This window comes from Hibiscus syriacus, unplaced genomic scaffold, assembly GCF_006381635.1.
Source record: "Hibiscus syriacus cultivar Baekdansim isolate YM2019G1 unplaced genomic scaffold, ASM638163v2 tig00112443_pilon, whole genome shotgun sequence".
Taxonomy (NCBI): Eukaryota; Viridiplantae; Streptophyta; class Magnoliopsida; order Malvales; family Malvaceae; genus Hibiscus; species Hibiscus syriacus.
The window spans coordinates 990,243-1,011,130 of NW_024063332.1; the positions used below are offsets into that span (position 1 = coordinate 990,243).

General features: G+C 36.3%; 1 protein-coding gene and 1 pseudogene across 1 annotated transcript; both read left to right on the top strand.

Moving 5' to 3' along the window:
• Positions 1-1,884: 1,884 nt before the first annotated feature.
• LOC120179718 lies at positions 1,885-10,587 on the top strand (annotated as a pseudogene).
• A 389-nt stretch (positions 10,588-10,976) lies between these two features.
• LOC120179717 (trimethyltridecatetraene synthase-like) lies at positions 10,977-12,830 on the top strand. Its single transcript, XM_039185248.1, has 2 exons — positions 10,977-11,885; positions 12,156-12,830. The coding sequence occupies exons 1-2, from the start codon at positions 10,980-10,982 to the stop codon at positions 12,801-12,803; spliced, it is 1,554 nt and encodes a 517-aa protein (XP_039041179.1). The 5' UTR covers positions 10,977-10,979; the 3' UTR covers positions 12,804-12,830.
• The last annotated feature ends 8,058 nt before the right edge of the window (positions 12,831-20,888 follow it).

Sequence of the window (20,888 nt, forward strand, 5' to 3'; positions counted from 1 at the left end):
TTCCTGCAAATAACATATGGAATACCTTATTCAACTAAAAATATAAAAAATTGTAAAAATGAAATTTTAAAAAAAAAAAAACCTAAGATGCAATTTACTACTATGAGTTGTGAATTTAAATAAATGATTCTAAAATAATTAAAATTTATTTAACGAATCAAACGATTTTAGTGATTAAAAGAACAGTTATTCCTATATCATCCTATATCATCTGATAATGCCGTATCAATGCACTTTTGATCTAAAAGTCAAGTTTGAAAACAAAATCATTACCAGACAGGTAAAATTTAAAGATAATAATACGGTTAGATCGGTGGTTTTAAACAAACCTTAAAAGCTGGATTTTCTAGCTTTTTCTAGTTTAAATTCTCATTTAGAAACAAAGTTATGCTTTTATCCTTACTGTTATGCACCAATGCCAATAATATTTTTAAAAATTCAATTGTTTTTATAAATTATGTATTAATTACATACTAATTATATTTTGCTAAAAAAAATAAATTCATTTTATATTTTTATTAGAAGTATATTTGTCATTTATATTTTAATCTGATATATTTGATATATTAAAATATTAGTAAATTTAAAATAATTTAAATTAATATACTTTAGCTTACAATATAACGTGTAAAAGGTACATTCTATCTTATTAAAAATGCTATTAGATAACAATATCAAACACTAAAATCTTAAAGTTAATTTTTTTTTAAATCACTTTTAAAAGTATTTTCTAACTTCAGCCTTTTAAACGTACTTTTCAAAAATAATGTCAAATTGACCCTTAATTTACATAATTTATTTAATTTTAAATTAAATTAGTTATTTACCTAATTTTCATTTTCCAATTTTTAAAACAATCATAATTTTATAATATTATCCCAGATTCCAAAATAAAAATAATAATAATAATAATTTCATCTCAAATGTATTATTAACTCTTTATTTATTAATTCTAAACATCGTAAATAAATTGTTGATAAGCACAACAAGCAGAATATACATGATCCAAAATAAAACAAATATTCTAAATATTATCCCATAATTTTTGTTTTGTTACTGCAACATGGATTATTCTAAATGTTTAATTAAACAAATATTAATTAAATCCAACAATTATTCGGTTGGTGGGAAGTAGGAATCAATGGACCACTTCAATCTTCATGAACTTAAAAGAGAAAACACATTGATAAACTTCTAAAATAAATCATCACCATTTTTTTAATCGGCTGATGCTTTGATGCCCTTTTATTTTTGTCTACAGCTACAAAGTTTATTTTATTGTTATTCTATAATATTGTGATATTAAATAATTATATAAACATTTAATTATATTATGATTCAAAAAATAATAATAACTGCAGCTCCTTATAGAATTTTTTTCCAATTTCCTAATCTTTAATTTCTTAAAAAGATTATGTTATTGATATTTGAGCGAACAATTTCATTCATGTAAATTCTTATATAAATCTCAACTGGGTCTTAAGTATAATTTGGTCTTAGTCTTACGGAGCCACCCTAACCTAAAATTTTTGTATCAAAAAAATAATTTTATCTTATCAAAAAATCATTTTCATATATTTAAAGGGCTTTACAATATTTTTCGAACTGAGTTGATACTCGATTAATTGATGACATCAGTTTGATCGATCTCTTAAACATTTATATAGATATTTTAGAATTAGACGCATATATTATACGATTTTTATATATTATTTTGGGTGCATTAGTTGGAAGAATCAAAGAATCAATAATGAACCTTACAATGTAAAAATATTATTCATATCATTATGATGCCCTTCATTTTTGTCTATAAATACAATGTCATCATTTCCACCCATACACAACACAATCAAAGCTTATATTACATCATTAGAAGCGAAACAAATGGAAACTTCCTCTAGGCTTTCTTACTTCATAACCTGGTTTGCCACTCTAGCCCTCGTCCTCCTCGCTCTCCGTCTCCGACGTGGTCGGAAGCTCAACTTACCACCCGGTCCGAAACCTTGGTCGATAATTGGTAACCTTAACCTCATTGGCTCGCTTCCACACCGGTCCATCTATGCCCTCTCATTGAAATACGGGCCCATCATGCAACTTAAATTCGGTTCATTTCCGGTTGTGATCGCTTCATCAGTTGAAATGGCCACGACCGTGTTGAAAACCAACGATGCTATCTTTACCGACCGGCCTAAAATCGCCGCCGGCAAATACACTACCTACAATTACTCTAATATTACATGGGCTCCCTATGGTCCATACTAGCGTCAAGCACGAAAAATATGCATGACAGAGCTTTTCAGTGCGAAACGCCTCGAGTCATACGACTATATCCGAAGAGAAGAGTTGAATTTGTTTCTTAAACAGTTGTACGAATCATGTGGTACCCCAATTGTCCTGAAAGACCATTTTTTGAGTTTGAGTCTTAATGTGATCAGTAGGATGGTTTTCGGAAAAAAATACACCAAAGGGACCGGTGACACCGAGATTGTGTCCCCGAAGGAGTACAATGAGATGCTGGATGAGTTGTTTGTTGCGGAAGACGGCTAAATGATAGAGCAAAATCGTAACTAATAATTTGAGAAAATAAAAATTGAAGATAAAAGAGACACAAAATTTACGTGAAAACCCCCTAAATAATATAGGGTAAAAACCACAGACAACGGTAGAAGAATGGTGAGAAGATATGATTGTTCCAATCAAATCTTCAAGTGGGAGATTGTTGAAAATCCAAGTTGGCCACATGGCCAAAAATAACTTTAGGTGGTATAATTAATGCACCGATTTTTTGGTTGAGATTTGGAAAATGGTAAAATCATTTTTATTTATTATAATTTAGGGTATTTACAAATTAGTCCTTAAGTTTTAACTATAAATACCCTAGCTCATTTAGCTTCAAAACCATCCCAAAGCATTCTAGCTTTATTCCAATACTATAGAGAATTTAGAGAGTTTCTTGAGAGTTATTTTCTCCTTTTTATCAAGAGAGAATTATCACTGTTTTTTCCTTAGTAGATCGAGAGAAGTTATAATTCCTATTTTCTCATAGTGAAATTCTTCTACCGTTGTCCGTGGTTTTTACCCTATATTATTTAGGGGGTTTTCACGTAAATTGTATGTCTCTTTTGTCTTCAATTTTTATTTTCTCAAATTATTAGTTACGATTTTGCTCTATCCAATAGCCGTCTTCCGCAACAATTGGTATCAGAGTCAGATTTGAGTGTGTAATATCTACTTATTATCTTTGTGGTTGCCACCAAAAGGTGGATCCTCCAACATAAGAAAGTAAGAAGGTATTACACATTCTTTGAAGGTTCCAGAGAACTATTCACGATAGTAAAATAGTGGGAGCTATCCGTAATAGAAGCTATGACAACGAAATTTGATATTGAAAAATTTAATGGGAGAAATTTCTCATTGTGGAAATTGAAGATGAAGGTCATCCTGAGGAAAGACGGTTGTCTAGCAGCTATCAGTGAAAGGCCGGTAGATTTCACAGACGACAACAAATGGATCGAAATGGACGGGAATGCTATGGCAAACTTTCATCTTGCATTAGCAGATGAAGTATTGTTAAGCATCGATGAGAAGAAGACAACTAAGGAGATATGAGATCATCTCACCAAATTGTATGAGGCCACATCGTTGCACAATAAAATTTTCCTTAAGAGGAAATTGTACACTCTTCGGATGTCAGAATCTACTTCAGTGACGGAGCACTTAAACACACTGAACACTTTATTTTCTCAGCTTACATCCTTAAGCTGTAAAATAGTAGAACAAGAACGTATTGAACTTCTACTTCAAAGTCTACCGGATTGGTATGATCAACTCATCATCAACTTGACAAACAGTAATGTCACCAGTCTAGTCTTTGATGACGTTGCAGATGCTGTTCTACAAGAAGAAAATCGGCGCAATAACAAGGAAGACAGACAAGTAAATCTGCAACAAGCAGAAGCGTTGACAACGATAAGAGGGAGATCATCAGAACATGGCCAAAGCAGCAGTCACAAACATGGTAGATCGAAGTCGAGAAGCAAGAAGAATTTAAAGTGCTACAACTGTGGAAAGAAGGGTCACTTGAAGAAGGATTGTTGGAGTCTAAATAAAAATTCCAATCCACAAGGCAATACTGCAAACACTTCAGATGATGGAGATGCTCTATGCTGTGAAGCGTCAACCACCGTGGAAGGTAGAAAAAGATATGCAGATATATGGCTCATTGATTCGGGAGCAACATATCACATGACCTCAAGAAGAGAATGGTTTCATCATTATGAACCTGTCTCAGAAGGATCTGTGTATAGTTGCAATGATCATGCCTTAGAGATCGTTGGCATGGGAACCAACAAATTTAAGATGTATGATGGAACAATCAAAGTTGTTCGAGATGTGCGGCACGTGAAAGGCCTGAAGAAAATTTTATTATCCTACGGATTATTGGATAATAATGCAAGCAAGATTGAAACACGGAAAGGAATCATGAAGGTGTTCTGTGGAGCGCTTGTGGTGTTGAAAGGTGAAAAGATAGCAGCAAACTTGTACATGCTGAAGGGAGAGACTTTGTTAGAAGCAAAAGCCTCTGTTGCCTCATGTAGTTCAAATTCTGCAATGCTATGGCATCAGAAACTTGGACACATGTCAGAACAAGGAATGAAAGTCCTTGTGGAGCAAAAGCTACTTCCAGACTTAACGAATGTATCACTTACTTTGTGTGAGCATTGCATAACAAGTAAGCAGCACCGGTTAAAATTTAATACGTCAAATGCTAGAGGCAAAAGTGTTCTAGAATTGGTTCACTCTGACGTATGGCAAGCACCAGTTACATCCCTAGGCGGAGCAAAGTACTTTGTCTCATTTATTAATGACTACTCCAGGTGATGTTGGGTGTACCCTATTAAGAAGAAGTCAGATGTGTTTTCAACTTTCAAAATCTTCAAAGCGCGAGTGGAACTTGATTCTGGAAATAAGATCAAGTGTTTCAGAACAGATAATGGAGGAGAATATACAAGTGAAGAATTTGATGACTTTTGCAGGAAAGAAGGCATCAAAAGACAGTTCACAGTGGCGAACACTCCTCAACAAAATGGAGTGGCAGAGCGGATGAACAGAACTTTGTTAGAAAGAACAAGAGCAATGTTGAGGGATACAGGCCTAGAAAAATCATTTTGGGCAGAAGCAGTCAATACCGCCTGTTATTTGGAGAATCGAGCTCCATCAACTGCAATAGAGATGAAGACACCAATGGAGATGTGGACTGGTAAACCAGCTGATTATTCAAACCTCCATGTATTTGGAAGTATTGTGTACGTGATGTACAACTCCCAAGAAATTTCAAAGTTGGATCCAAAATCCAGGAAATGCAAATTCTTGGGGTATGCTGATAGAGTAAAGGGGTATCGCTTGTGGGATCCCACTGCCCACAAAGTGATCATCAGTAGAGATGTTATCTTTGTAGAAGATAAACGACAAAGAAAAGAAGACGATGATAGCGCTAAAAAGTCAGAGACTACTCAGATTCATGTGGAAAAAGAGTTTGAACAAGGAGATTCTTCTGAAGCAGAACTAGCTCATGATGAACAAGAACCAGAGAGTTCTGAAGCTCCAACAACTCGTCAATCAGATCGTGTGAGAAGACGTCCCAATTGGCACTCAGATTATGTTATAGAAGGTAATATTGCATACTGCCTTTTAACAGAGGACGATGAGCCATCGATATACCAAGAGGCAATAAACAACTCAGATGCTTCACTGTGGATGATGGCGATGCAAGAAGAAATTGAAGCCCTTCATAAAAATAATACATGGGACCTTGTGCCACTACCACAAGGAAGGAAGCCAATTGGTAACAAATGGGTCTTCAAAATCAAGCAAAATGGTGACGATCAAGTTGAGAGGTATCGTGCAAGACAGGTGGTCAAAGGATATGCTCAAAAAGAAGGTATTGATTTCAATGAAATATTTTCTCCTGTGGTTCGACTAACAACAGTTCGAGTAGTTTTGTCAATGTGTGCTACATTGGACTTACATCTAGAGCAGCTAGATGTTAAAACAGCTTTTCTTCATGGAAATCTTGAGGAAGAAATTTATATGCTCCAGCCTGAAGGTTTTGAAGAAAAAGAAAAGAAGAACTTGGTTTGCAGGTTGAACAAATCTCTGTACGGTCTAAAGCAGGCGTCGAGGTGTTGGTATAAGAGATTTGATTCTTTCATTATGTGATACAACAGACTTAATACAGATCCTTGTGCTTATTTCAAGAGGTATGGTGATAACGATTTTGTTATTTTGTTGCTGTATGTGGATGACATGTTGGTTGCAGGACCCAACAAAGATCATATTGAAGAATTGAAGGCACAACTGGCTACGGAATTTGAAATGAAGGACTTGGGATCAGCAAACAATATTCTAGGGATGCAAATTCACCGAGACATAAGTAATAGGAAGATTTGGTTTTCACAAAAGAATTATTTGAAGAAGATCTTGTCATGATTCAACATGCAAGATTGTAAGCCAATTTCTACCCCTCTTCCTATTAACTTCAAATTATCCTCCAGTATGAGTCCTAGCAGTGAAGAAGAGAGGATGAAGATGTTTCGAGTATCGTATGCATCGGCAGTGGGAAGTTTAATGTTCGCTATGATATGCACAAGACCAGACATTGCACAAGCAGTGAGAGTGGTTAGTCGGTAAATGGCGAATCCAGGCAAAGAGCATTGGAATACAATGAAGAGGATCCTAAGATACATCAAAGAGACCTCAAATGTTGCATTATGTTACGGAGGATCAAACTTACTTATCAATGGGTATGTCGATTCTGACTATGCAGGGGATTTGGATAAAAAAATCTACTACAGGATATGTGTTCAAAATTGCTGGTGGAGCTGTAAGCTGGGTTTCAAAATTGCAGTCAGTTGTAGCTACGTCAACAACAGAAGCATAATATGTAGCAGCTACACAAGCCATAAAGAAGCAATTTGGTTGAAGATGCTATTGGAGGAGCTTGGGCACAATCAAGAGTATGTCTCTCTGTTTTTTGACAGTCAAAGCACCTTGCATCTAGCAAGGAATCCAGCATTTCATTCAAGGACAAAGCACATACGAGTTCAGTACCATTTTATTCGTGAAAAGGTGGAAGAATGGACAGTAGATCTGCAGAAGATCCATACCAAAGACAACATAGCAGATTTCATGACGAAGGCGATCAACGCTATAAATTTACCTGGTGTCGATCCTCCTGTGGCCTGTCAGAGACGTAAGCAACATGATGGTCCAAGGTAGAAAGAATGGTGAGAAGATATGATTGTTTCAATCAAATCTTCAAGTGGGAGATTGTTGAAAAAGCCAAGTTGGCCACATGGCCAAAAACAACTTTAGGTGGTATAATTAATGCACCGATTTTTTGGTTGAAATTTGGAAAATGGTAAAATTATTTTTATTTATTATAATTTAGGGTATTTACAAATTAGTCCTTAAGTTTCAACTATAAATACCCTAGCTCATTTAGCTTCAAAACCATCCCAAAGGATTCTAGCTTTCTTCTAATACTAGAGAGAATTTAGAGAGTTTCTTGAGAGTTGTTTTCTCCTTTTTATCAAGAGAGAATTATCATTGTTTTCTCCTTGGTAGATCGAGAGAAGTTATAATTCCTATTTTCTCATAGTAAAATTCTTCTACCGTTGTCCGTGGTTTTTACCCTATATTATTTAGGGGGTTTCCACGTAAATTTTGTGTCTCTTTTATCTTCAATTTTTATTTTCTCAAATTATTAGTTGCGATTTTGCTCTATCCGATAGCCGTCTTCCGCAACATTGTTCTTCCTTAACGGCGTGCTCGATATCGGCGATTCGATCCCTTGGGTCAGTTTCCTGGATTTGCAGGGGAATATTAAGAGAATGAAGGCGTTGAGCAAGAAATTCGACAGGTTCTTGGAACATGTGTTGGATGAACACAACGAGAGGAGAAAAGGGGTGGAAGATTATGTGGCTAAAGACATGTTGGACGTGCTTTTGCAGCACTCTGAGGATCCCGATCTTGATGTCAAGCTTGAAAGGCATAGTGTTAAGGCAATAACTATGGTAAGCTTGCGTTTTACTACATTCACTCTAATTTACTAGTATCATAAAAAAGAATTAGTATAAATTTAAACTTAGAATTAAAATAAATAAAATTAAATAAAAGATAATACTAATTCAAAATAAACAATATATATATTACTAACTCATATAATAAAACATAACAGAAAGATACCAGTCCTACTAAAGCTAGCATCAGTACATTATTGATACATTTAAGTTTTAGGGTAAATTACAAATTTGGTAATTAAACTTTACTCTCTCTCCTATTTCAGTCATTGTATTTTAAATCTTTCCAATTTTCTTATTAAACTTAATAACATTGGGTTTTTTTGGTCACTCGGCCGTTAAATAGTTAACGATGTTAAAATGAGTTGTTATATAGAAGCAAAATGACGTAGTTTGACGTAGTTTTGGTGAAAATTTTATTTTCTTTTAAAACGGTGTCGTTAACTATTTAACGGTAGAATGGCTAAAATAGAAGAGAGAGTAAAATTCAGTGAACATAAAAAATCTAATGTATTAAGTTCAATGAGAAAATTTAAAACTTTTAGAGTTCAATGAGTAAAATAGGAGAGAGAGTAAAATTTTGTGACGAGATTTGTAATTTACCTTAAGTTTTAATGTATAATTAATCAATTAGTTAGAAGATTTTCTTTTCATTGAGAAAATAAAAGATAATATTGGTAGTTGACGCACCATTAATAAATTATGTCTGACATATTATGGCAAAATTTTGAATTAAATTTATTTTTAATATGTTATCGTCTAAGTTACTTGACGACACATAAAATTGTATGTCACATATCAAATTTCACCTTATAAGATAACATAATATTTTATTTTATTAAAATATCTTTAATTGCAATTTATAATTAAAGATGAATAAACTATTAAACTATGCAAATAAGATAGCATACTAGACAACGAACAAACTATTAAATTAGGCAAACAAGACAACATAATAGACAAAATAATAGACATAATGAATAAATTATTATATTTAATTATTTTAAGTACTAATATTTTTAATTAGAAATTTATTTTTCAACTAATAAGATATTAACACGTCATATAAAAATAGGTGTTTAATTTGACCAAAAAATATGTTTTAGAGACTTAAAGTAAATCAGTTATAGTTTAAGGATTTATTTTGACACAAAATAATCGAAATACTTAAAATGATTACATATAATAGTTTAAGTAATTAGTTTGACCAAAAAATAATTTAAATATTTAAAGTAAACAAATAACATAGTTTAAGTAATTTTGTTTTTAGTTTGAGCCATATATATATATTTATATGAAAAGATACATTAGTTAGACTTATTGGTTTATACTTTATATATATATGATATTGTGATTTTGGTTGGATTTATTCTTTTATTTTTCACTCAACTTGCTAAAAATAGATTAATAAACAATGATTAATATACATAGAACTTGAGAGAGACTATATGTGAAAGACAGAGTTTTGATTTGTTTCTCATTTAAAGATAAACTTGACAAACCTAATTCAACATGGATTATAAAATTAGCACAAATCTTAAATATATGTTGTTAATTTTAAGATAATGTTGGATCAAACGTAACAACTAACGAAAGAATATATTTCTGTCAGAAATATAAATATTAACATATTTAAACTAGAGATGTTAATATAGCAGATTAAAGTAGACTTTTTTGTTGATTTGAATTTGATTTGAGTTTAAAAATATTCTAACTTGATCCAAATTGAATTGAACTCAACCTAATTTAATATAATTTTATGTTTTTGTAGTTTTATAACCTAATTAATAATATATAAATACACATAAATATATTTTTATGGTTATTTCAGTTAAATTTAGTTTGATTAGCGTTATCATTGCACACGAGTACCTGGGATCTAATTGCCCTTTTTGTCTGTCTCTAAGGAACTGACAGCCGGTGGAACCGAGAGCTCAACAGTGACCTTAGAATGGGCAATCTCGGAGCTACTGAAGAACCCAGAAATTTTAGCCAAGGCCACAGAAGAACTCGACAGTGTAATCGGCAGGGAACGATGGGTCGAAGAGAAAGACATAGTGAACCTACCTTGCATCGACTCCATCGTTAAGGAAACAATGCGGTTGCACCAACTGGCACCGATGCTGACGCCTCGCGTGGCTCGCCAAGACTGCCAATTACTCGGTTACGATATTCCCAAGGGCACTCGAGCTCATTGGGACCCAAGCCATTGGGACAACCCCAATGCCTTCTGGCCCGACAGGTTCATGGAAAAGAGTGTCGATATCAAAGGTCGTGACTTTAAGTTGTTGCCATTCGGGGCAGGAAGGAGGATGTGCCCCGGTTATCCTTTGGGGATTAAGGTCATTCAAGTGAGTTTGGCTAATGTTTTACATGGCTTCACTTGGAAATTACCTCCAAATGATGAGCTCAATATGGAGGAAATATTTGGGCTTTCCACCCCTAAAAAAACCCACTTCAAGTTGTGGCGGAGCTTAGACTCCCATTTCACATGTACTCCCCATGATTATAGTCTTCGAGAGTACTGTAAAATTCGAAAAATAAAGGATCATGGAGCGGTTTGGCTTGTAAAATATTAGTCTCTCTAGTAGCCATTGAAATATTAATTTAGTATTTCTATTTTAATTTGTTATAAGGCGTTTTGAAAATAAATAAACTATCTACTAATATTAGATTTTTAATTAAATTAAATCACTTAAAATTTTAAAATGTGAGAAGACTAAACCTAACAGAAAAGTCTTTTTATAAGTATTAAAGAATAAAGGGACCACTACATGAACTAAAAAATTGTAGTGAAAAAGAAATTGATAATTTAAAATATTCTTATCACTTTCTTTGATTTCATTTCTGTCTATAAATACAAAGTTTTACATTTAAACTTCATTACTTGCAAAACAAATGGATACTCCATCATGGGTTTCTTACTTTATAGCATTGCTCGCCACTCTAGCCTTCATCCTCCTCTACATCCGCCTCCGCCGTGGTCGGAAACTCAACTTACCACCCGGTCCAAAACCCTGGCCGATAATCGGTAACCTCAACCTCATCGGCTCACTTCCCCACCGGTCCATCCATGCCCTCTCATTGAAATTCGGGCACATCATGCAACTTAAATTTGGGTCATTTCCGGTTGTGATTGTTTCATCCGTTGAAATGGCCAAAGCCATATTGAAAACCAACGATATCATCTTCACCGATCGGCCTAAAAACGCCGCCGGGAAATACACTACTTACAATTACTCCGATATTACATGGTCTCCTTATGGTCCATACTGGCGTCAAGCACGAAAAATATGCCTAACCGAGCTGTTTAGTGCGAAACGCCTAGAGTCATACAGCCACATCCGAAGAGAGGAGATGATATTGTTCCTAAAAAAGTTGTACGAATCATGTGGTACCCCAATTGTTTTGAAAGATCATCTTTCGACCTTGAGTCTTAACGTGATCAGTAGGATGGTGTTCGGGAAGAAATACACGGAAACGACCGGCGACGCCGAGATCCTGACCCCGAAGGAGTTCATGGAGATGCTCGACGAGTTGTTCTTGCTTAATGGTGTGCTTGATATCGGTGATTCCATCCCTTGGCTCAGTTTCATGGATTTGCAGGGCTATATTAAGAGAATGAAGGCGCTGAGCAAGAAGTTCGACAGGTTCTTGGAACATGTCTTGGACGAACACAACGAAAGGAGAAAAGGGGTCAAAGATTATGTTGCTAAGGACATGGTGGACGTGCTTTTGCAGCTGTCTGAGGATCCAACACTTGAGGTCAAGATTGAAAGGCATGGAGTGAAGGCATTTACTCAGGTAATGATTATGTCATGTTCGTGGATCGTTTTGTTTTTACTTTCCTGTCTGGCTTCAAATGACGGGTCGTTTCCTTGCATGTTACGCCATTGACTCAAAATAAAATTTGAAACCAGATGGTCTAATTACATGTGTTGAGTGACCTATAGAGTGAGAGTGATTTATATTTAAAAGCTAATGATGATAGTGACTCATTCGTTGAATTATCAATTAGCTGCAAAGGTTTTAACTTTTTTTATTGAATCACTGCTCTTCTTGTTTGTGTTTCAGGACATGATAGCCGGTGGATCCGAGAGTTCAGCAGTGACTGTAGAATGGGCAATCTCGGAGTTGTTGAAAAAACCAGAAATTTTAGCCAAGGCAACGGAAGAACTCGACAGTGTCATCGGCAGGGAACGATGGGTCGAAGAGAAAGACATCGAGAATCTACCCTACATCGACTCGATCGCCAAGGAGACTATGCGGTTGCACCCCGTTGCACCCATGCTTACGCCTCGTGTTGCTCGTCAAGACTGCCGAATAAATGGCTATGATATTCCCAAGGGCACTCGAGCTCTTGTAAGCGTTTGGACGATCGGGAGGGACCCTAGTGTTTGGGACAACCCTAATGAGTTTTGTCCCGAGAGATTCCTGGGAAAGAGTATTGATGTTAAAGGTCATGACTTTGAGCTTTTGCCGTTTGGGGCAGGAAGAAGGATGTGCCCTGGATATGGTTTAGGGATCAAGGTGATTCAAGCAAGTTTGGCTAATGTTTTGCATGGTTTTACTTGGAGATTACCTGGTAATGCCACGAAAGATGACCTGAATATGGAAGAAATCTTCGGGCTTTCCACGCCTAAAAAGTACCCACTCCACAGTGTTGCAGAGCCAAGGCTCCCACTTCATATGTACTCTTGCTCATTCTCGTCTTTGACATAATAAAATAATGGTTCAATTGGTGTGGTCTTCTTCGACTTTTGGTTTATGGCAAGAGCCTAGGGTGTCCGCCTTTTAGTTAAACAAATTAGCCATCTCGGCATTATATGGGGAATTTAAAATATAACTGATTAATATAAGATTAAAAATAGTTACAATCGATTGTAATGAAAAAAAATTATCAAGTGAGTAATCTTTTAGAGTAAATTATGTGACATTTTAGATTAAAATTAAAAATAGTAATTTTTTATAATAAATTATGTAAATTGCATATTACTTTGGTCGCATTCTAAAAGATTATTATAAAAAATTGCATGTAACATTTTCAATTAGAATCGAAATTATTTTCAATTGTATAATTTTTTAAGACTAAAATGATAATATTTTAACAGTTTTTTAATATTCCCTTGTCAGATTTATTCACAATGACCAAGATTCCAATGTTTCCGATAGCACTCCCTACAACATAGAAAAGCCTAATTATGCAGGTGGGTTCATCTAAATGATTAACACATGAATATCATACTTAAAGAAATGTGTTCAACATCTGGTTTTTGGGGTTTAGTGTACAAATATAGAAATTTATATAATGGTAAGAATTTAAAAAGTTATATTAAAAATGCCACACCCTAATTTTCAATTTTAAAATTTATAGAATTAATAAATTGATTTTAAGGACTAAACTACAAGTTTTTGAAAAATTATGAGTCAAATTTGAATATATAAAAAGTTTAGGGATTAGCCCCATAATTTTATCATACTCTCCTAACATCAAGAATAAAAAATGGAATATATGACTAGGATGGTTTGAACCCATACCCTTAGGGTCACGAGTACCCATACATTAGCGACCAAGTTAGGATCCTATTTGAGTTTAATATTAATAAATATATTTTATAATTTGATTTGAGTTATAACCCAAAACCAAACCAGAAACCCTCTCTTTGTTCGTGAATCAAGCCCTAAAACCAACTTGGTTTTCAACCCTAAACCAACCAACTACCGATCATCGTCCTTTGGCCATCCGTAGCGGTCGTCACCGTCGTTCGCCTCAGCAGCAACCCGCGACCAATCTACGATTAGAGAGTCGCCAAATCGGCCATCGTTTGGCCTAAATCGAGAGCGAAGCCGTTCGAATCCTCCCCCACTGGCCCATCGTTTTAGCATCATCCGGTCACCGTTGGGAGCATCGTCACAACCATTTGACTCGACGTCGACCGATGACCAAAACCCCTCTGATTGATCGTCGAAAGGTATCGTCGATCGCCGTGGAGAAGCCGGTAAAGTTTCATCATAAACCCCATCGTCTCTCTATTTTTCTTCGTTCTGGCCACCTCGCTCATCAGTTTGCCTCACCGCTGCCACCATTGGGCTCTTAGTCTCTGTGCACTCAAAACCCAACTAGTGGGCCGCGTCGCAGTCCACCATGGGTAAGCTTTCAATCTCATTTATCTTATCGATTGATGTGTTTTTGGCTGATTTATAAGTTTGTTTAGCTTGATAATGGTGTTTGGATGCTCCCGGAGTGCTCGAAAATTACCCCCGACCCCATCATTGATGTCACGCGACGCCACATATGCTTGGGGCTCTTCTCCAGCCATGGTCTCTTCTACAAACGGTATAGGTGGACCAAACCGGCTTGAACCGATTTGAACAGTCCGAGTTAACCCGATCTTGTCTGAACCGTTTACCTTGACCAGAACTGTTGACCAGACCCACTGACTTTAACTTTGACTTTGACTTTGACCAGTTTGACCATTGACTTTGACCGAAAAGTTAAAAAATTTAATAAGTCATATTTTATAATTTTCGACGTCCTGGTCCGAATCTCAAGTTCGTTTTTCCAAATTCAAACCTGAAAGCCTCCAAATTGACCATCAAACTCGAATATGCATATGTAACTTAAGCAATTTAATTAAGTACATTTAATTCAAGGTCAATAACTAATCAATTTATGATGATGTCGTATATTTAAGGTATTTGTGGATCTCTTGACTGTTCGTCTGCTCAACCCGATTCCTCTCGATCTGTCTGTCAATGTCAGCCCATGATTACTCGTATAGTTTTGTAACCATGTTAGATACTCAATTTAAAATATTATTCTGATTATAACCCTGTTCTGACATAACGTAGGTTCACGTACAACAGAAGAACGTAGTGAAGCTAGTGCTCGATAGATCTACCGGACTGATTCTTTTTGCGAGGTGTGTTCCTTGTGTGCCATATAATTGTTTTAAATATATGTTTGAAATACCATGTGCATATTATTTTTTTCTCTAATTTGAAATGAATTGTTTGTTTTGATTTGACTACCATATGACTTATCTGATTTAAGTATGATTCTTGATTTACTGTATTTTAAATCATGTTTGCTTGATATTTGTTCTTTGGTTACTGTTTTTACTAATAAATAAGTATGTCTGAACTCTGATTTCCTGCTACCATTGGTTACTGTCTAAATTTTTTTTTGGGGCACTATGAGATCTAATATGAAGTCTCAGTTGGTTCAACTTCGGTCAAACTGATAATTCCTTATATAGGTTCAGACCGGTCGAGCTGGTAATTCCTCATGGACCTAATACGACCCTTGGGTGGGCCCAATGAGCCTAGTGGTAAGACCTTATAGATCCTAAGGTACTCCTTTAGGGTGACACATATACTATGTGCATTGGGTAAGTCCTTGTGGGCTTGAGGGCACACCCCTCAGGTGATCACCTATGCTTCGGCTAGGGTAAGACCTTATGGACCCAATGTGCTCTCTAGGTTGGCACCTACGCCCCTTGGACCTAGGGTAAGTCCTTATGGATGCAGTTCTGGGGAACTACATATGGTGTTCGGTTGGAGGGATTTTGTATTTTAAGTTAAAAATGCTATTGATGTTTTCACAACTTGGAACTAAGCTGATTTTGGAAACTCAACTATATGTTTTATTTATGCACTATTGGAACACACTGAGCTCCCTAACTCACTTCCCCAAACTTTTCTTTTTCAGATACTTTTTTATAGGCATCCCAGACCTGGTACTTGGAGGATCGATACATTCGTACAGTAGTATTTTGATGTAATTTTTTATCTTCCGATATGATATTATATTGGGTGACATATGCCTATATATTTTGAAAGTAATTGTTTTACGACTTATATTTCTTTTGATATTTATGTTAAGTTTACTTCGATACCGATTTTAGAATATCTTATCTTTTTCTTAGTCCTTACGACTTTGATTTACTGGAATTGAGCTTTAGTGTTATCAACTATGTTTTTAAAGAGTTTTATATGTAATATGGTTTTAAATTATTGAAAAATGTTTTGGAAAAATTTTATATTAATCCACTAGATATGGTCTTAACACATAGGTCGGGTCTAGTGGGTTACACATAGATGGTATCATAGCTTTCGATTTTTAAAACCTCAGACTGTGAATGGGTTTAAACTAAAAATAGGGTTTTAAAAGGTTTTACAAAATAAGTCACGAAGACTATGTCACCAAGTTTTTACGAGTTTAATTGTGTGTGGGACTCTAAGTGTCAATCTAATCTTAGGCTTTACCCTTCTGTAGTGAACTCGAGGTTTACCAAGATGAGTGTTAGGTGTGGTCGTCGACCTGGCCATTGGCGAAGTCGAACGACTATATTTGTGGACCCCGTAGATGAGATATATGTAAATCCCCCACCTCCGATGGAGATAATCTTGCTCTTGTGACCCTGATGAATTTGCCCCCTTCCCCTGTAATAGGTTTGATCACTCTAGTTAAAGGAGAAACCGTTTCGGAGTCTGAGCCTTCTAGAGTAGTGCTAGATGAGAATCTTGGTAGACAGTTTCTCCAGATTCAAGGAGCGGTTAGAGCTACAGACGTTGTACCCGAGGTTCCGATTTCTCAGACCCTTATTGCTAATATATTTAGGACCTTTGGAGGCCTTACTGGTGGAGCTCCGACTGAGGCCGAAGATTGGCTTTGTGATACCGAGCGATGTATGGATCAGTTAGGTTTAGATCTGCAGCGGCGTTATTTGGGAGTCGTCTCTATGTTGGATGAGAATGCCCACACATGGTGGGTTTATGTGGTCAGTAGTGTTCTGGATGATCGCTTGACTTGGGATTCCTCAGAGAGCATTTTAGGAGTAATTTTCTAGAAGAGTGTTACTTGGTTCAAAGATGACATCAATACCAGGATTTGGTTTAGGGTGATATGACTGTTTCTGAGTATGAAATAGAGTTTTTGAAGTTGCTGAAGTATGGTTCTAGTTTGGTACCTACCGAGAGGGATAAGTGCCTAAAGTTTGTCCAGGGACTCATATACGAGTTACGTCATCAAGTGGTTACTCATCAGGATGAAGGTTCGATGTTGTAGTATGAAGAGCAAAAGACTCTAAAGAAATCAAGGTTTATGTTCCTGATAGATATAGGGTAAATCGAGATCGATCTAGGAGGCCTACAGGTCAGTCTGAGTCTTATGCACGCCTTGATAAGAGGGCTCGTAATGCTGCCCATTAGAGGAGCCATATTGGTTCGAGGCCTACATCACCTCTACCCCATCTGTTAGTAAAGTCATTCTTTAGGATTTACTCCGATACCGAGTTGCGAGCACTGTGAAAATCGAAACGATGAAGAATGTCATAAGAATATGGGTACATGTTATCATTGTAGCTATAGCGAGCACTTTCTGAGGAATTATCCGCATCCAGCCTCTATCGACGAACACCCGCTCAGACTCTTGTACAATCACAGCTTCTGTTCAGTCTTTCGTTAGGAATCACTGTCAAGGTAGGACTTTCAGATCTATTTCTAGAGCTGACAGCAGAGCTTGATCGCAGAGTAGGGGACTAGCTACTTCTGAGGCTTGACAACCTGCCCTTGTATATGCTACCTGACGTTCTGGTGATTGAGTTAAGCCAAAGACTTATGCAGGTATATTTATTGTTATTTTTGTTTCTTGCCATGCATGTCTTATAACGCCCTTTCTATACTCGAGTTAAGGCACTGAGACCCTTGTTTCCGTTCCAAGTCTAACAAGATTTTCCGTTATTGTCAATAGAGTAATTAGCCTTCGACCTATGAAGGAACCATTAGAGATCTCGGTTATGTTTCTTGTTTGAATCTGGTGAATTTCGAGGATAAAATTCTTTTAAGGGGAGGAGAATAGTCACACCCCAATTTCCAATTTTTAAATTTATAGAATTGATAAATTGATTTTAAGGACTAAACTGCAACTTTCTAAAAATTTCTTGGTTAATTTCGAATATATAAAAAGCTTAGGGACTAGCCCTATAATTTTCTCAAACTCTCCTGACACCAAAAATAAAAAAATGGGAATTAGGTGGCTGGGAGGGTTCGAACGCATGACCATTGAGTCATAGATACCCATGCCCTAGCTACCACTTAGACTCTTGTTTGAGTATAATAATAATAAATATATATTTTATAATTTGGTTTGGTTTGGTTTATAACCCAAAACCAAACCAGAATCCCCCCCCCCCGCGTTCGTGAATCAAGCCTCAAAACCAACTTATTCTTCAACCCCAAACCAACCCACTACCAACTACCATCCTCCGACCATCCATAGCGGTCACCAAAGTTGTTTTCCCTAGTAATAACCCGTGACCAATCCCTGACTGGATAACTGCCAAATCGACCACCGTTTGGCCTAAATCGAGAGCGAAGCATTTCAGATATTCCCCACTGTCCCGTCATTTCAACATCGTCCGGTCACCGTTGGGAGCACCGTCACAACCATTTGAATTATCGTCGATCGACGACCAAAACCACTCTGACCGATTGCCGAAAGGTATCTCCGATCACCATGGAGAAGCCATTAAAGTTTCGTCAAAACCCCTTCGTCGCTTGATTTTTCTTCGATTTTGGCCACCTCGTTCATCGGTTCGCCTCACCGCCTCCACCATTGGACTCCTCGTATCTGTACTCTCAAACCCTAACCGGTGGGTTACGTCTTCGTCGTTGTTATCGTGATCCGTCGTAGGTAAGCACCCGATCTCGTTTATCTGGTTGATTATTGTGGTTTTTGTTGATTTTTGAGTTAGTTTGGCTTAATATGGTGTTTGGATGTTTTGGGAGTGCTTGGTAGCCGTCCTCTACCCCATCATCACTACTACACACCACCAAGCTCCGTCGTGTTTGTGTAGGGCTCTCCTCTAGTCGTGGTCTCTTCTAGAAACGATCCAACCGGTCTGAGTTAACCCAAACTGACCCGAGTCAACCCAAACCAGTCTGAACTAATGACTTTGACTTAAAATATTGACTTTGACCTAACTGTTTACCTACTCGTTGACCAGACCCACTGACTTTGACTTTGACCTTGACCGTTGACTTTGACTGAAAAGTAAAAAAATTTACAAAGTCATATTTTATGTTTTTCGATGTCCTGAGTCCGAATCTGAAGTTCGTTTTTCCAAATTAAAACTCGAAAGCCTCCAAATTGACCGTGAAACTCGAATATGTATTTGTAACTCAAGCAATTTCATTAAGTTGATTTAATTCAAGGTCAATAACTCATCAATTTATGATGATGTCACATATTTAAGGTACTCGTGGATTTCTTGATCGTTCGCCTGCTCGACCAGATTTCTCCCAATCTGTCCGTCAGTGCCAGCCCATGATTACTCGTATAGTTATGTAACCATTTTAGATACTCAATTTAGAATATTATTTGGATTATAACCCTGTTCTAATATAACCTAGGTTCGCGTACAACAGAAGAGCGTAATGAAGCTGGTGCTCAATAGATCTACCAGACAGATTCTTTTTGTGAGGTGTGTTCCTTGTGTGTCATATAATTGTTTTAACTATATGTTTGAAATATCATGCGCACATGATTATTTTCTATGATTTGAAATGAATTGTTTGCTCTGATTTGACTATCGTATGACTTATCTGATTTAAATATGATTCCTGGTTTATTGTATTTTAAATCATGCTTGCTTGACACATGTTCTCTGGTTACTATTTTTATTGATAAATAAGTATGTTTGAACTCTGATTTCCTGCTAGCACTGGTTTCTGTCTAAAAACTGTTTTTTCTTCGGGTTACTCTAGGATTTAATATGAAGTCTCTATAGGTTCAGCTTCGATCAAACTGGTAATTCCTTATATAGGTTTAAACCATTCGAGCTGGTAATTCCTCATGGACCTAAGGCGACCCTTGGGTGGGCTCTTGGGCCCAATGGGCTCAGTGGTAAGACTTTATGGACCCTAAGGTACTCCCTTAGGGTGGCACCTATGCTATGTGCATTGGGTAAGTCCTTATGGGCTTGAGGGCACACTCCTCATGTGGGCACTTATGCTTGGCTAGGGTAAGGCCTTATGGACCCAAGGTACTCCCTTAGGTTGACACATACGCCCTTTGGGCCTAGGGTAAGTTCTTGTGGATGCAGTTTTGGGGAACTGCATATAGTGTTCGGTTGGAGGGCAATTTTGTATTTTAAGCTAAAAAATACTATTGATGTTTTCACAACTTGGAACTAAACTGATTTTGGAAACTCAACCATATGTTTTATTTATGCACTGTTGTAACACACTGAGCTCCCTAGCTCACTTCCCCAAACTTTTCTCTTTCGGATACTTTTTTATAGGAGTCTCGAATCTAGCACTTAGAGGATCGACACATTCGTACATAATATTTTGATGTAATGTTTTTATCTTCCGATATGCCATTACGTTGGGTGGCATGTGCCTATATATTTTGAAAGTATTTGTTTTACGATTTTACTGCTTTTGATATTTATGTTAGGTTTACTTGATACTGATTTTGGAATATTTTATCTTTTTCTCAGTCCTTACGACTTTGATTTACTGAAATTAAACTTTAGTGTTATCAACCATGTTTTTAAAGAGGTTTATATGTAATATGGTTTTAAATTATTGAAAAACGTTTTGAAATTTTTTTATCGTAATCCGCTAGATCTGGTCGTAAGGCATAGGTCGGATCTAGTGGGTTACAAAAAATTTTAGAAGTGTAAAATCATAAAATTTCTTGTAGAGCTGACATTGATGGGTACATTATTTTTCCTCTGATTATACTTAGGGAGATTTTTGAACAAGACTCTTATCGTTTGTCTTGTTTTATATATAAAT